General features: G+C 31.8%; 3 protein-coding genes across 3 annotated transcripts; 2 read left to right on the top strand and 1 right to left on the bottom strand.

The window, feature by feature from the left end:
- The first annotated feature begins 670 nt into the window (after positions 1-670).
- Positions 671-1,303, top strand: LOC138338567 (uncharacterized). Its single transcript, XM_069289543.1, has 2 exons — positions 671-691; positions 761-1,303. The coding sequence occupies exons 1-2, from the start codon at positions 671-673 to the stop codon at positions 1,301-1,303; spliced, it is 564 nt and encodes a 187-aa protein (XP_069145644.1).
- An 860-nt stretch (positions 1,304-2,163) lies between these two features.
- On the top strand, positions 2,164-8,691 carry LOC109121049 (uncharacterized). Its single transcript, XM_069289644.1, has 16 exons — positions 2,164-2,264; positions 2,375-2,454; positions 3,117-3,256; positions 3,911-4,737; positions 4,829-5,201; positions 5,303-5,360; positions 5,450-5,542; positions 5,627-5,766; positions 5,917-5,964; positions 6,209-6,256; positions 6,388-6,468; positions 6,558-6,999; positions 7,100-7,241; positions 7,583-7,715; positions 7,800-8,311; positions 8,396-8,691. The coding sequence occupies exons 12-16, from the start codon at positions 6,645-6,647 to the stop codon at positions 8,568-8,570; spliced, it is 1,317 nt and encodes a 438-aa protein (XP_069145745.1). The 5' UTR covers positions 2,164-2,264; positions 2,375-2,454; positions 3,117-3,256; positions 3,911-4,737; positions 4,829-5,201; positions 5,303-5,360; positions 5,450-5,542; positions 5,627-5,766; positions 5,917-5,964; positions 6,209-6,256; positions 6,388-6,468; positions 6,558-6,644; the 3' UTR covers positions 8,571-8,691.
- Positions 8,692-9,689: 998 nt separating this feature from the next.
- On the bottom strand, positions 9,690-10,546 carry LOC101258895 (uncharacterized). The gene is made up of 2 exons (XM_004247234.1): positions 10,196-10,546; positions 9,690-10,133 (listed from the first exon to the last, which is right to left on the bottom strand). Exons 1-2 carry the CDS (start codon positions 10,544-10,546, stop codon positions 9,690-9,692), a joined length of 795 nt encoding a protein of 264 aa, XP_004247282.1.
- Positions 10,547-17,861: the final 7,315 nt, after the last annotated feature.

Genomic DNA, 17,861 nt, shown 5'->3' with positions numbered 1-17,861 from the left:
ATGCCTATATATAGAGTACTAAATTTTCTTAAAAGGCATCTCGGAAATTCCATAAAGAGATGAAGATCTCGAATACTCTATAAATTGATGGATTATTCACATAGAGAGGTCAAATCTAAATCATCCTAGTTCGAGAAATACGTCACTAACTTGCCTCGAATCATGGATAAATCTTAGGAGAGTAGAATCAAGGTATCAACAAAATTGTACTCACAATCTATCTTGATCAATAAAATCATGTTTTTCCATATTTTATTTGTGATTGCAATTTATTTTCTGTCACTTTAAAATTTATTGTCAACAAATTGGCACGCCCAGTGGGACCAAATTTGCTCTTCATCTCTTATCTCTTAAATTAAATTTGAAAATCTGAAGTTCCAAAGGTGGAAGAATGAGCACTTCAAGCCTCGTATTTGAGTTTCATCAAGTCTACACTCCATCAAGCCTTGAAGCAGGGGACATTTGTAGACATTGAAATTTTGTTGGACTCTACTAGATGCGTTCAATTCGAGTTGAGACACTACAAATTGTGTTCAACTCAAATAAGGATTCTTGGAGGCTACTCAATCCTAAAACCTAGTTTATGCCTATATAAAGGGTACTAAATTTCCTTAAAAGGCATTTCGGAAATTCCATAAAGAGATCAAGATCTCGAATACTCCATAAATTGATGGATTATTCACATAGAGAGGTGACATCTAAATCATCCTAGTTCGAGAAATAAGCCACTAACTGCCCTCGAATCATGAATAAATCTTAGGAGAATAAAATTAAGGGATCAACAGAATTGTACTCACAATCTATCTTGATCAAACTTGAAGATACAAAAGATGCGTCACCTGAACTTGAAAAAGGAGTAAAGGTGACCGTTGACGCATTGAAAGAAATCAACCTTGGAACTGAAGCAGTCTTTCCACTTGAACGACAAATACCTTCATTGAGGTTTGCCATCCAAGAGGGACTTATTGAAAAAGATAATGCTCACCTCCGTCTTGAAGATTTGGAAGCTCTCGATGACAAAAGTTTGGAAGCTCAACAAAGTCTTGAATGCTACCAAGCTCGTCTTTCTCGTGCTTTCAATAAAAAGGTTCGCCTAAGATCCTTCAAAGTTGGTGATCAAGTTCATGCAGTTAGAAGACCAATTATCATATCTCATAAATCAAAAGGCAAGTTCACCTCAAAATGGGATGGAACATACGTCATTCAAGAAGTCTATTCAAGCGGAGCTTACAAACTTGTGAATGCAGACGGCTTGCGGATTGGTCCCATCAATGGAAAATTCTTGAAGAAGTACTATCCTTGAAGCGACGTCATACTCCTAGCCCGCAAGAGTATATATTGTGTACGACTTGTTTTGTTTTAAAAATACTACTATTATGTTTAAAAATGGGAGAAATTGACTATGTTTCGGAAAATCAATTAATCTTATTATTTAAGAAAAATCGACCTTCAAAATTACGGAGTCGCCACTTGATTTTTGATAAAATCAAGAAAAAAATTTCAAAAGATTTTAAAATAGATAAAATCAATTGAAAAAGGTTCGAAGTTCAATTTACATCCCGAGAAGGTATTAGGCCCTCGGGATGCTCGCTAACTTGCGGTTGACCGACGATTTGACTAAATGACTTTTTTTTGTTTAAGTAAAGAGAAAATTTATTTTAATATTTTTTATTTCATTTTATTATTATTATTATTATTATTTAATTCTAAAGGAGATATTTAAAGGGATTTAATTTAAGGAAAACTAATTTGTGATAAAAGTAAATAAAATAAAATAAGTAAATAAAATAGTAAAATTTAAAATTATGAAAAGTGGCTACCCTTTAGGAGATTATTTAAATTATACCAAAACACTAATTAATTCAAACAAATAATAAATAGGAAAAATTAGCAATTAAGACAAATTTAAGAACATAATTAATCAAAATAACATCATTTTAAATTTTTTTAATGAAAATGACAAAATAGCAATATGTTATATTTATTATACGTATTTTTATAAAATATGTATATGTTCAGATTTTAAAGTATTTTAGTATTAATAAATTAATATATAAATGGAAATACATTGATTGGACCAAATACGGTCCAATAACATTAAATGAAAAAAAAGAAAAGAAATTAATGATTTTACTTCTCGTGTAAAGACCAAGAAAGGTAAAAATTGATTTTTATTTTTAAATTCTCAGCCAAAATTTCATGTTCCTTCTTCAAATTTTCCATAATCAAAGCCATTTTTATCAAGGATTCAAGCATATTTTCGAGTTAGGTTTATTATTAAAGCAATTTTCGTGGTGAAAATGTTTGTTTATATTTCGATTTCGAATTTTTGAGCTTTATTTGTTCAAGTTCTGACATTGTTCAAATTTTCCAGAATCAAAGCCATTGTTATCAAGGATTCAAGCAGATTTTAGAGATAGGTTCATTATTAAAAGCAGATTTCGTGGTGGAAAGGTTAGTTTAAATTTCGGTTTCGATTTTTTGAGCGTTTTTTGTTCAAGTACTGATTTTGTATATCAAGAATTTATGGACAATATATGTGATTTTTGTTTTAATATAAATCATACATTTATGATTTTGTATTTGTTGTATATATCTTCTGTTTTTTTTTTTTAATTTTTAAGTTTGGGTAGATTATGAAAAGCAATTGATTATCAAGGATTTAAGAAGATTTTTGAGCTATATTCATTATTAAAAGCAGATTTCGTGGTGGCAAGGTTAGTTCAAATTTTGGTTTCGATTTTTTTGCGTTTTTTGTTAAAGTTATGATTTTGTATATCAACACTTTATGGACAATTTATGTGATTTTTGTTTTAATATACATTTATGATTTTGTATTTTTTGTATATTTTTTGTGATTTTCTTTCAATTTATAAGATTAGGTAGATTATGAAAATTCATATATATAGAATCATTGTTGTTTGATTTTAAATACGCAGTTGTTAAAATATTTTTTTCTTCTTCAGATTTTTGAATTGTAGGAAAAAAAAACAGTGTTTTTTAAGCAATGGCTGATTCAGTCAGAATTACTAGAGGTATAAACAACAACGTTCAAAATTTTCCAGAATTTCCCTCTTTTGATTTGTGCATTACTCAAGGATTGATCGAAAATGTAGGATCTGTGGTGAGAATGGCACAAGAGTATGAAATGACAATTGATAGCTCTTCAAAAAAAAGGAAAGTGTCGTGCTATAAAACCACTGTTGATCAACAAAAATATCCAAGCGATGAAGTATTACATCATGACGATGAAGAGGTAATAAATTATTAACGAAACTAATTTTTATGCTATGTCTATAGTTGGTTTTTGTGTTTGAAATTTCATGTATTTCAGATTGGAAACTATATAGTATAAATACATAAAAAAAAATTGTATCCCTAAATGTGATTTGATAAATATCAAAAGTAAGTACAAATCATATGATTCATATATTACCATGAACCTGCCCCTATAGGTGTTTTTGTATTATAGTAGCCATTGTTTTTGCCCATAATTTGAATTTGTAAAAAAAGAAACTCTCAATTTAAATTAGTTAATCTCAAAATTACCTTATGATGTGTTTTACTAACAGAATTAACTATATTATTGTTACAGCAGAAATTGATAAATTAATTAATTTAATACTATATTATTTGTTGTATACATATATATAGATTGGTGAATAATGTAGTTATGTTCTCTTCAGCATATTTATGTATTCAAATGTTGATAGAATTATTGTATCAGCTTAGTTGTTGTTTGTTATTTATTTTATTTTATTTTTTATGTCATCAATATTCATGATTCTGAATTAACATTCACTATTTTGTTACAATGTAGTTTATCATATTCTATTTTTTTAACTAGTAATAGAGTCATATATCAGAAATTTTTTAAGTATGTATTCATTTTATTGTTGAACATGTGCAGGCAAATGAATTTTATGTCAAAAATAAACCAAAAAAAGCTCCCCATATTCATTGTTTCTTTAATCATGACATAAAAGCTGACTTGATGAAGTATTTACATGGACATGTATACAATGTATTCTGTGAAAGCACCTGCTTTGGTAAATATATGCAAATGCATCAATGTCGTGCTCGCGGACAAATACATAGGTGTTGCATGGCTTTAGAACTCAACTGTAGTTCTCGCCAAGCATTTGTAATGCGTGTAAATGGATCTACGTTGCGTTTCACTTTGAGAGAATTTGCTTTGATCAGTGGATTAAATTGTGTCAACGAAGAAACTGACTTCATATTTGACGAGTCAGAACCAAATAGTTTCATGGAAAAATATTTTGAGGGTGTTAAGTTGATCAGAAAAATTGATATAATGAGGAGTTTTCATCGAAAAGTGTGGGGGGAGAACGATCAGGATGGCCTGAAGTTTGCAATTTTATACTTCATTCAGACAGTGATTTTTTCCGGTGAAAGATCAACAAAAAAAGTGCCTAGATTATATTTTGATCTTGTTGAAAGTGGAAGGTACAACCAGTTTCCATGGGGAAAAAAGCTTTCTATTTGTTGATAAAGAGCCTGAGCAAGAGGTTAAATGGTAAAAAGCAATTTTACAGAATCAGGAGAATTCCTATTGTACTACAAGTATGGTTGTTTGAGTGCAGCTCGAGTAATGATTTCTAGGTCGCTCAAAAGGTTGATGACCGTATTCCAAGGTTGCTCAATTGGCAGACGACCAATGAGAGTCGTAGATACAAGAAACTTATGAACACCATATTTAGTGATGTTAATAACAAGGTACTTAACTTGACATATATTTAATAATCATCAAGTTGTATGTTTTCTTATTGGTTTTATTTATAATAGTAACAATATGTTTGGAATCCAGATTAAATTCAGGAACATTACACCAAATCAAAGGGAACTTGCAGTATTGCAACTGCCACCGGAGGGTATCGAAAATCAAGATCCACCTCAGTATTCAGATTCATCAGATGATGATATAGATGATGAAATAATTGATACAGATGATGATCAACGAGAGGAAAGCTGTGACGACAAAGATTCTGAAGATGATTTTCAAGCACCTCCTCTACAAGCAGTAAAGGTCAAAAGGAAAGAAAAAGTTGGTTCCTCAACGTCGCCTCTTAGAAAAAGGACAAAGAAGCTGGTGACTGGTGGATCCAAACAGGTTGCAAAAAAATTGGAACCTCGAATTGCTATTAAACAGCCGATGAAAAAGAATGTTGAGTCAAAAAAAGGTAATAACAAGTTAAATTAGGTTATTTTTAAAACAAACTGAATGTCTACATGCATATCTAACAAATATACAACTTTCGAGTGATTATGATTTTTTTCAGAGAACAAGCGGATCTGAAGTGGAAGGCTGGGTGAAAGAGCTGTTAGATTTCAGAAAAGAAGTATTTACCATATAGTACATCCTTCATATTTATACACTTATTACAATTATAAATTTTAAATAACGTACATCATTATGTCATATTTCTAGGTAAAACAAGAGTTTGTTGAAATTCGCAATTTGATCAACGACAACTTCAAAACTGTTCTGGCAGCCATCAATACAAAACGGGATGAGCAGGAGGTTTGTTATTAACAAAAAAATGATGTAACGTATTTCAAATTTACACTTTCGTTAATGATTTACGTTGCAATATAACACAAGCAGAGCATTCTGATGATCATATTGTCCCTCCAAAATCAAATGATGAAGATGGGTATACACCACCATACACTTTCAATAAAGAATCTCCATCAAATCAAGTTCTTGTATCTCAGTGTGACAAATTGGAATCTGGAAATTCAGAGGTACTCGTAGTTTTTTATTATTAATTTAGGTTGTATATACGATCCATATTTTGGTGTTTTTTACGAAAAAATTGAATTTGTTCACTGTTTATGAAGTCGTAACTTTTAATATTTGTTTACATGTGTATTGGATTTTTATATTTTTACAAGACACTCAAGGATTCAAACGACAGTAAACCAACAAATGTGGTGCCCCATGTAAGTCAAGAATTTGTGTATCATTTTTTAAACTCAATACTTGTGTAATAAACATCATTAATAAGCCTCCCATATTTTATATAATTATACATTTATATGATTAGGATCAAACTGTATCTAGCAATCTTAACTCGTTTTTATTACATGTATTATAACTATTATCGTTTACAACTTTAAATGACTTTTCATTATTTGTATCCATTAAAAAAATTTCACGTTTCTTGTTATTTTTTTTGTTTTAAAGACAATCAACAATTCAGATGGAATATATCCCAAATCAGATGATCATGAGGTAAGTCAGGATTTAGACAAGTTTATGTTTTTTTTCGTACATCCTAACGTGTGATCACATTATACAAATTTGCCTTAAATTCCAGTCTCAATAAATGTTCATTATCATATCGACAATTTCATTTTTATAAGGTTTTTTGTATCAACACCCCTGTTCGAAATCTGATTGAAGTGGATTATGAATTAATTGCTCCAAGACATACAATTCCTAGAGTATGTTATTTAATTTTATAAGTACAGTTGTTATACCATTATTTGGGTCATTACTTTTTAAGGTGTTGTTATTTTTACGAAATTAATAGGTAAATCAACCAAGTTTTGTATTTGATATACCCCCACAAAAAGTGCTTGGAGTATCTGAAAAATCTCATGAGGATGATGTTGAACAAATGCCATGTCCAGTCCCTATCCGGATTTTGGATCACATGAAAGTGACAACCGATTCACAGTTTGAATTGGACGATCAATTCATGCCTAGTCTCAACTCTATAAAGAGTAGCATTACACCACATTCAACTGTGATAAAAGGGCACACCGAACAGCTGCCAACAACAATTGCAGGATGCATTACAACAAAGGCAGATCAGGCCATTATCGATGTCCAATTGGGTACGAACGGTGAAAATTTGATGATAGATCAACCTATCAGCAATAATGAACAGACGCCATTACCTACGCGTAGGAATAGACGTCCAGGTCCTTATAATACATCTCCGTATCTGACCAATTTTGGATCATCTGTTGGTACAGTATTCCATTATTTTAATACTTTTGTTAATGTAATCATTTTTTTATTGCTACTGTTAGTGTGTACTTAATTTATAGTTTTTTTGAACCATTTCAGGTAGTTCATCAAGTCAGCCTCACATTTTTGAATTGAAACACCCTTTTATATTTGATTTGATATCTGGCGATTATGATATAACGTTGTGGGATGCGTTTCGTTCATGGATCCGAGATGGCTTACTTACAAAGCATGACAGAAAGTAAGTCATTGGTGAATAATTATAAGATATTTTTAAAACATAACTGTTTAAATTTTTGTATCCGGTTAAATGTTTGTTTGTGTTTCAACAACAGTTATTGTTAGGTGTTGCCTGCTTATATATAAGTCATTGGTGAATAATTATAAGATATTTTTAAAACATAACTGTTTAAATTTTTGTATCCGGTTAAATGTTTGTTTGTGTTTCAACAACAGTTATTGTTAGGTGCTGCCTGCTTATATATAGGTTTTCTTGATTTTTTTTAATATTTAAATGTTGATAGTAATTACTTTATCTTTTTAATGAATGGTATACTGTTTATATTTTTATTCTGTTTTTAGGAAGCATGATCAAGACCATTACAAGAAGAATCTAGCTGAAATTTCTGTGGCCATTAACCTTGGCGTTCTCATAGTGGACAATAAGAATTGGTTCTTTAATCTGTTTTTCAAAGGACAGTTATTGAACAATTCGGTAAGAGTTGTTTAGCATTTATAATTACAAACAATGATTGATTAGTAGTTATAGTATTTATACATTTGTGTTTAAATTTGTCAGCATGTTGATGTGATTTTATATTATCTACGGAAAAAAGCCAAGTATGATGTTGGAGGGAGCTATAAATACACAACTGTAGATTGTGTATTTAGTTCAAAGATCTCTGCTATTTGGGAAAAATATTTGGATTTAGATAGCGATGTTGGTTGTGCCGATGAAGAGCATGTCATTGGTGAATACATTAGAGGGTACAAAATGCATGCTGCTACACCTTGGCATAAGATTGATTATGTTTTTGTTCCTGTCCACGTCAAGGAGAAATTTCATTGGGTGTTGGCTGTGATATCATTGAATGATAAATGTATCAACGTGTATGACTCATATAGGGCAGCAGGTCACGATGCAGCTATCAGGGCAGAGATAGTTAAATTGTCTCAGTTGATCCCTTTGAAGTTATCAGTCAATGAATATTACAACAATAAAGGAATTGATGTATCGCAAGCTCAACAAGAGAACGAGTTCTTTAATGTAGTATTCATAGACAATGTTCCTCAACAGGCGCATGGGTCTATGTAAGTTTGTGTTTCTTTTGATTTTAATATCATCAAATTATCAATATTATATTGTGTAGTAACTTTTAATTTCTTATATTATAGGGATTGTGGTATTTATATGCTAGCTTTTGCCGAATACCTGTCATACGGCCAAGGTATTCCAGCGAATATTTTGGATGCATCGTGTTTACGGTCAAGATATGCTACACTTCTTTGGAATTATGGCCAACAAAAGAATGATACCGGAACAATAAGTGACAATGAAGCACCTCCATGATATAGCAGATTCAATGTAGCAATGGAGGAGATTGATACAATTCAGATAGATTAGTTATTGTCCATTTTTTGATTTGTACTTGGACATTAATGTATAAAATCTTGAAGTTATGGTTTCAAAGGTTTTAGGTCAATATTAAAGTGTTCAAGCTTAAGTATTGCATGTGGGGTACACAAAACTCATTTTTTATGTTTAAACGCAATACATATGATTCTACCAACATGCATACGATTCTACCAACATACAATATATATAGAACAAATATAATTATAGATTAAAAGCATGGATACGAATACATTTCGTTATAAAAGGTATACCAAAACAATGCCAAATAATATAACAAAATGTATGCATTCATATGTTTCAAATGGATGTAAGACTTGATATTAAATTGTAAATACAATTAATAATACTAATAACATAAAAAATATAGAATATGTATAGGGAATATGAATACTTTTAGAGAGAACACGTATACCAAAAAAAAAATTGTATGCTTTAAACTATTACAAAAACAATTTATAATATATTATAAATACATTTTAACTTGAATACAAGTTAAATTGTATGCAAACATTGTATGCTTTAAGCTGATTTTGTTTTCTTAAACATACAATTTTACGCAAACATTGTAGATAAAAAAACGAATACAGATTTTTTTTTTCGTTTTCTATTGAAATGTATTTGTATCCTGGGTACTAATATCTTTTGAGGACGTGTTAAAATGTTGCAAAATATAATTTTTATTATTTTTTAAATACAATTCAATTGGAATACAAGTAACTGCAAAGGTTTTGTATTTGACACATACAAGTTCACTCATAAAAATTAGATAATATATATTGAATACATGGATATGAATGAACACTTCCCGAAAGAAAACGTATACACAAAAAAATTATTTGCCGAATTCAAAATAGGAGAATACAACAATTGTATTCATTCATATCCAATCAGGTTTCGAATACAAATAATATTATTCGACAGAAGACGTAAAGCGATTACATTTAAAGATACAACCATGGACAAATAATTCCATGTTATTTTATTACCCAAAAGGCATTAGAAGTCTGGAAGAAACATAACTCTAAAAATATTCAAAATATGAAACATCATTAACTATACAATACGTGGTTCATTCCTACATGAACGCCTATTGTGCCCTTTAAACCCACACGTACTGCAAGAATTCTCTCTCTTCTTACCATATAGCTCGCTATACGTCTTGTCACGATACTTTTTGGATGGCCTTCCAGGGAGCTTTTTGTGATTTGGAGGCTGCACTATCTGGTCCTTAACATACCCAGGTACATTCCACTCGTTTTGATCAGGCAACGGACAAATTGAAATGCTATATGTATTCAACAAGTTACTTGGCTTGTACACGTCGGAACAATATGGCCCAACATCAAAATGTTTCTTCTTTAAAACAGCCCAAGCATGCGAACATGGTATTTCATCTATTTGAAACCTTTTGCAAGTACAAGTTTTATTTTCCAAACAAACAATGTAGGCTCTACCTTCGTGATGAACACTAAACACATAGTTATTTGACGGCACAACCTACAAAAATAAAACACTTATGTCATATAATTTTGATGAACATATAAATCGTAACAACATACCTTCATACGTAATGATGCTTCTTCATTAGCAACAAGCATCTCTTGTGGTCTACCACAAAGTGTGGTGAATGTATGTGAAGCAGACGTATGATTTTTCAAATTCCATCTTGCAAACATCTGTCTTACTTCCTCAAGAAAATCGTATACCGGTAATTCCCTTGCTTCAAATAGGCAAGCATTTATGCACTCAGCTATGTTTGATGTCATAACCATTCCTCGATCAACTGTTGCATACACCCTAGACCATTTTTCATAACCTGCTGATTCCAAGTAATTTTTTACACGAACATCAACTTGTTCAACCTTTTCCATCAGTTCATCAAATTCAGATTGTTTGTATGCCTTTGCCATCCCATAAAAAACTTCCGACAGTTTGTTGTGCGACTTTTTAAATAGTGTTTTCACATTTTTCCACAAATGCCAAATACAGGCATAATGAGGAACTCCATCAAATACCCTCGAAACTGCCTTTATGATACTTTCGTTTCAATCAGACACAACGCACATGTTATATTTAACGCCATGCACTTCTCTAAACTGTTCAAAAAACCAAGTCCAGGATGCATCATTTTCAGAATCAATAATTCCATATGCAAGTGGCAATATATTTCCTGCACACAAAACATTTAATAAAGTTTTTATTTCATATAGAATAAATATAATAATCAACAAAACAAAGTGTATATATTGTCATTCCAATACCTGCTCCATCAACAGTACTTGCAGAAACAAATACTCCATTGTAAGTCCCCTGAGGTGGCTGCCATCAACTATGATAATTGGTTTACAAAACTCAAAACCTTTTATGAACGGGAAGAGCGAAATAAAAAGATAAAGAAATTGATTTTCATTGGTTTTCTTCATCCTTATATGAGATCCAGGGTAGGTAGCGTCCAATACGTATAAGTAGCTCGAAAGTTTACCATAAGAACCAGATGGGGTACCCCTTAAAGAAACTAAAACCTTTTCTTTAGCATTCCACGCCACTGAGTATGATACATTTACTCCAAGAGCTAAGCTGGCATCTTGTTGTATATCCTTTGGCGTCAACTTCCTTTTATGATCAACTAACTTGGGTTGTATCATACCTCCAATAAGACTGCTTGTTGCTTGACGTTATTCATAAACCTTATCTTTCAATGGACACGTGTGATCATCTACAAATTTTCTAATTCTGAACATTCCAGATTTATTGATACTTGACGACTTCAACACCCACCCACAATTATCAGAGACACAAACAAGTGTATAACTGTTTGAATAACACCATATTAGAATTGGGTAAAATACAAATAAATATTTAATATAATGTAAAAAAACATAATGACAAAAAATTTAAAAGAGAATCCAACTCAAATACACATACCATGTTTGACTCGATCTGTCCGTTTTCCATTGGAATCTATGATCAATAGCGTATTGCGTCATCACAGCCTTTAAAGTTCCCTTGTCCTTATAAACTTGATCTTCCAACACTACCTTATGTTTGACGTTTGTAATAATGTCGCAATTCATGTTAGCGCTATTGTTCGGCACACTAAGCACTAATGATTCTGTATCAACTATATCTATTCCACCAGGCCCACACATTTCGAATCCATCTTCAAACATATTTCTATCTGCTAATTGACAGTCATTCACAAATACGGATACACATATAGGATACTTTGACAATTCTTTGTTATCTTTTTTCAACGACACATACATTCTCACGCCCATGTCGTTGTGTATTTCCAGAGGTGAAGTACTACCCTCTATCTTATATTTAAGTTTCACAATGTTGAAGCTCAAGTCAACACAAATTTGCTTTGAAACAAGATCCATTAGTTCTCTAAATGTCGCATGCTCTTTTAACACAATTGCTTCGGTACTGTAATCAACATAGCAATTTTCATTGTTCCACCTCCCAGAATGCATGACCAGTAAACTAATGCTTCCCATGGCTACAATAACAAATTCTATATAATCAACATATCAATTTGCTAACGAATTCGTACTGTAATCAACATAGCAATTTGCTAATATCTAACTTGGAGACATATAATACTAGTTAGCAAATTGTTAACAAATCAGCGATTTTCAGAAGAAAAAAAATACTACAACTTTTAAAATAAAATCACCCATAAAGCAGCAAATTTGCAGGGAAAAAAATGAAAATCAGATTTTTTATATTGATATAAACGCAACATACCATGAACTTAAAGAAAAAATTCAAATCATACAAACATTTAACGTATTCATATTAAAAAATTTAAAAAAGATACCTGATCTCCAAAGTATGAATAAAACCGAAAGGAATAAATTGTTGTTGTGGGATTCGAAAATTTACGCTTTAAAATAATTTCCGTATTCGATTATATTGGCAGAATTCGATTTGTATAATAAAGCTTCTTTACCAATTGGTGCATAATAATGAAGAACAGTGATTTGCGTATGGGATTACTAATACCATTGGTGCATAATTTCCGTATTGGATTACTAATTGGTGCATAATAATGAAGAACAGTGAAGAAAAAAAAACGTTCAAATTAATATATGACAAAAATACAGCTTTTAAAAAGTAACCGAAGGATTATTAATGCTACTTACCTTTTTTATGTTTTAATTTCCATCTTTTCTGTAATTTTTTTTATAAATATACATACCATATTAAAAGAAAAAATACGGTATTCATAATCTAAAATAATTAAAACATGCTAGTATTACTAAATATTGAAATATTGTTACTGTGTCACCAAAAATACTAACATATTGTTGTTTTGATAAAATTCCCTAATAAATATAGAGGAGAAAAAAATCTGAACTTGGGCCTTATTGCCCAAATTCATTCCATTGGGCTTTAGCCCACCTGTCCTATCTAATTTCAAATATGGACTTGGGCCCTTTCAACAAATTAAAACTCCTGCAAAAAACATTTTGGCCCCTTGGGCCTGTTAAAAAATTGCTGAAGGGCCCTGGCCCATTCCTGAAAAAAATCACGAAGGGTATACACAGATATATACATACTGTATACAGTATATATTTGACCCATTTTGGACCTCTTGAGCCATGCAGCTGTTTGAGTACATATTTTCCATTATTTTCCCCTGTATTTTTGCATTGCTCTGCGTATTTGTACCTGTATAATTCTTAAAACTTACTTAACAAGTGTATATCGTTTCCCAATAATGTATACTAATGTATACGGGCTGCACCCTACGTCCGCATTATTTGCCTAATCCCAAATTCTAATTAAAATAAGCTTCCCTGTACGCTCTCTTGCCAAACATATTTTTTAAGCATCTCTATAGTATATTGTCCTTGTATATCTATGTATACAGGATGTATATCATCCTGTTTTTCAACTTTCGAAAGTTGAAAACTCCTTTTCAAGAGAGTAGTTTCCCTGTCATTGACCCATATTAAAAACTTGGATTTATTGTGCATTTTTGACCTGTATATCAGTGTACAACTCTGTATAAAACATGTATACTGCTGTATACATGTTCTTCAAATCTCTGCAATAACTTTTCCAGCAGTTTCTGCTGGTTTCTCTTGACCTGTACATCCTTTCAGGGGTTGGCTGACTCGAGAAGATGTTTTGAGCCTTCATGGCTCAGCGAGGAAGTGCAAGAGATGGGAATGAAGTCCATGGGACCTCGAAAGTGATTTCACATGCAATCAAACAAACAAAAGAGAAGGAATTAGGATGGTAGAGCTCAATATCATATCATAACATTAATATCACCAGTAAACAAGATGACTATGATAAACCGTACAATTGACATCAAATAACCCCAACTAGTCATATAAGTTAGAACTACTTTAATATAGAGGGAAACATGAACATTTCTTACAGCTAAACAAAGACTACGGTGTGGATATACAAACGTATGAGTTTAACGAAATAAGCGAAACTACATGCATATGATAGACATTTGGTGAGTAACAGATGAGCATTGCAGAGATATTAACACAGAACAGGCAAAGAATGAAGCTTAATAATAAATAAAAGAATTTTTTTTTAGCACTTACAAAACATATCAATGAGTATAGGAAAAAGAGACAAGAAAAATGGCAATACTGCCAAACATTTAAACTCAAAAACAGTAGCAGGAACTTGAAACTAAAAGGAAACCTATCACTAACAGTACCAACAAAACAAATGATTCAAACACGTAACTAAGACGATGAACAATGATTAATCAGAAATCCCAACAACAATCTCTCGACGAGGGGTAAAAAGTTGAAACGGGTAAGGAAAAACAGTGAAAAACCAAAGCAAACAACCAAAACACACATCCCATCGTGTTCAACAATGAATCAATCACACCAAGCAATCTTTCGAAGAAGAGTAATAAGAATCGAAATGAATAAGCACGAATCAATCACACCAAGCAATCTTTCGAAGAAGAGTATAAGAATCGAAATGAATAAGCCAAAACAGGGACGGAACAAAGGAACCAACAACATTCATTGTATCGCATTTATCACTTAAGCAAAACATGAGTAAAAGGAAGAAAAGAAAAAAAAAGCATTACCTTTCTACAAGCAGCGAACCGGACAGTGCGAGCACGCGAATGACCTTCCACTACACAACTTCGAATTCAAATAATAATAATAAAAACTCCGCAATCTTTCTGTTTTGAATTCAACTTCAATAGATATATAGGTGTGCTTAAACTATTGTAAAATCTTCCTATGAATAAACTCTTTCAATAATTCTTTTCTTTTCTATAACAAGACGTAAAAATTTCTCTCCAAAAAAAAAATCCCCTCCCAACAGTGAGCAAATGACAATATATATAGCCATGGATAACGATTTTCGAATGGTGGAGAGCGGAGGAAATCTCAAAAAAGGCTGGGGTAAGATCGTGATTTCACCTCCCAACTTGAATTCGAAATCCTTAAGATAGGGATGAAAGTTGTCGACCTTTGTACAATTTCAACGGATTGAAGAGGATAACCATCCGATTTGAGGGAAAGGACGAGAGGGGAGAGGAGATTTCGACACCTAGGCGTACTATTTGTACGAGAAAGGGGAGAGGGGATGGGAAAGCGCTGTACACTGCAGCCGCGCGGGGGAAAAGGCCAGAACAGAGGGCTGGCTGCATTTTTTCTTTTTTTCTTTTTATTATTTCTGGGAAACGCTTGGTGAAAGGGGAAGAAGGAGGGGGGATTTGGGTCGGGTCTTAAGGGATTTGGGAGAAGTGGGCTGGAATTAAATTAAGGGCAACTTTCACATATAGCAAACAAAAAAATCATATTTGTGTAATATAGCAAACTTTGCATAATTGCGCTCCATAGCAAACATAAAAACTGTATAATTTGCTATACATATAAAAGTGTATAATTCGCTGGCCTATTTCACTGCAATTGTATAATTAGCTTTGCATACAGTTGAATCGAATTAAAATGTATGTATATTGCATAATTATAAGTGTATAGCAAGAAGATATATGTTTTTCTCGCTTTATACAAAAACAGAAACACAATATATAAACTTCTGTTGTATAAAGCTAGAAAAAATTGTATTTCACTGCAATTGTATAATTCGCAATTGTATAATTCTTTGGACTTTTTCTCTGCAATATTTGAAGTAAAATGTTTGTAAATTATATAATTAAGTGTATAACACGAAGATATACATTTTTGCATGTGTATATACAATTTTCTCTCGCTTTATACAAAACAGAAACAGAAATTATACACTTCTGTATATAAAGCGAGAGAGGCGAGAATGGGAGAGTGGCGAGCGAGACTTCTGGGAGAGAGACGCCTGGAAAAATTTTGTCAATGTTTGCTATGAAGCACAATTAAATCAAACCCTAGCTATTCAATTTAATTTAGGTTATTAGTTTGCTATTTTATACAATTTTCCCTTAAATTAAAAGGGAATGGGCTATGAAGGAAATGGGGGTTGGGCTGGGAATTAAATTAAAACGGAATGGGCCATGTTTTAGGGAAAGTGAGATGGGCTGCTGTAATCAAAAGTGGGCCTGGATTTGAAAAAAGGAAAATTTTGTAAATGGCCCAAAATTGAATTGGAAATTTAAGAAGGGTTAATTTAATAAATAGCCAAATTGAGTTAAGAGAATAAGTTTGGCTAAACCCTAAATCAACGAATTTGTATTAATTAATCAACGAAATTTTTTATTTTTTTATTTTATTTTAGTAATATAATTATTTAAATTGTAAAATAGTGATTCAAAATATAACCATAATTTAAGCTAAATTAGTTAAATAGAATACTTACTAAAATTTAAAATATTTTGAGAAATAATCGCAAAATATACCAACTATATTATTTTATATTGTTTGGAAATTTAATAAGCTCGAGAACTAATTTATACTGGGGAGGGTCGAAATTGGGTGTCAACACGACTTAAAAAAATGTCCTCTAAGTTGAAAATCTCGAAAGAGGAGGCCTAGGCAAAAAAAATATAATAAAAACTAAAGCTCACTTTTTGAACTACGTTATGACTTGATCCTCTTCAGTGAGGTACGTAGGTAGCTTAGAGTATTTTTACTCTACGTTCAATCATAAGAAAAAAAAAATAATGTCGCCATGTGAACATCATGTTGATTCATTCAAATGAAGAGTTAAACATTCAGATTTTGAGCCAACTTTGAAGATAAATCTGCACTAAATCGTAAATCCTATGGATGTGATTTTTGTACAAAGCTGAAGAAATCTGAAGATTCAAGCACTCATATTTTGACCCAACTTTAAAAAACATTCTGTAATAAACCATAAATTCCATGGACCTGAGTTTTACATAGATCAAAGATCTCTTAGTTATATTTCCAACCAATAAAGAAGCTCACATGTGCGCGAAGTTGAAAAAAACTGAAAAGTAACATTTTGTTGCAATCCTCATATGAACGCTAGCTTATGGAGTCTTTTTTCCAATAAAGAAATGGAGCTCGTGGAAAGAAACAATCAAAATTCAATGTTCAAGACAAGGAGTTTCTTATTGAAATATAAGTCACTATTTTATTGCTTCAAAAAAAAATACTACACCCTAATGAGTGAATCAAAAAAATTCTAAGCAAATAAAAGAAATCTAACTACGGAAAAAAGTTTGAAGCTTATGATTTCTTGGTGGCTTTTCTCAATCGCCTCTTATAGCTTGTCTAATCTCTCAACTTCATCGTTAGACATCACATTATTTGCGTAATGGTATAAAGCTCGCCCTCCGTAGTGGTGACATTCTCTTGATTTTTGGGCAACTTCTCGTGATATTTATTTATGGGATTGGTGACCTTCTTTTTCTTGGAAGATAAAGCTTTTAAGTCTTTCTCAACATCTTCTAGAGTTGTTCGAAGCATCTCCATGGATATATTCAACTTTTCATGTGCCAACTTTGCACCATCAACACAACCTTGCGCATCAGAGAGAACCTTCTCATGTGATTCTTTAGTTATCTTTGATGATCTTAAAGTATCATACTCTATATATGACTTGAAGAAATTCTCTACATGATCCTCCAAATAAGAGACTCCAAAGTTGGTTCGTCGTCAAAGGTGAAACTACTAAAGAAGGGGTACCAAGTGTGGTTTGTCATCAAAGTTAAAACAACAAAAGAAGAGATGTCAAATATGGTTCATCATCAAAGTTGAAGCTACAAAAAAAAGAGATCTCAAGTGTGGTTCATCGTCAAAGACACAATTGCAAAAGAAAAGA

The sequence above is a fragment of the Solanum lycopersicum genome, chromosome 9, assembly GCF_036512215.1.
Source record: "Solanum lycopersicum chromosome 9, SLM_r2.1".
NCBI classification, from domain to species: domain Eukaryota; kingdom Viridiplantae; phylum Streptophyta; class Magnoliopsida; order Solanales; family Solanaceae; genus Solanum; species Solanum lycopersicum.
This window is presented reverse-complemented; position numbering and strand designations above follow the sequence as displayed.

Bases quoted from the DNA above. Each gene is read 5' to 3' on its own strand.
- LOC138338567 (XM_069289543.1), top strand. From the start codon at position 671: ATGGATTATTCACATAGAGAG. The intron at 692-760 runs GTGACATCTAAA...AATAAATCTTAG, and splicing joins TGGATTATTCACATAGAGAG to GAGAATAAAATTAAGGGATC.
- LOC109121049 (XM_069289644.1), top strand. From the start codon at position 6,645: ATGCCATGTCCAGTCCCTATCCGGATTTTGGATCACATGAAAGTGACA. The intron at 7,716-7,799 runs GTAAGAGTTGTT...TAAATTTGTCAG, and splicing joins GACAGTTATTGAACAATTCG to CATGTTGATGTGATTTTATA. The intron at 8,312-8,395 runs GTAAGTTTGTGT...CTTATATTATAG, and splicing joins CAACAGGCGCATGGGTCTAT to GGATTGTGGTATTTATATGC.
- LOC101258895 (XM_004247234.1), bottom strand. From the start codon at position 10,546: ATGGCAAAGGCATACAAACAATCTGAATTTGATGAACTGATGGAAAAG. The intron at 10,134-10,195 runs GTATGTTGTTAC...TTATTTTTGTAG, and splicing joins AAGCATCATTACGTATGAAG to GTTGTGCCGTCAAATAACTA.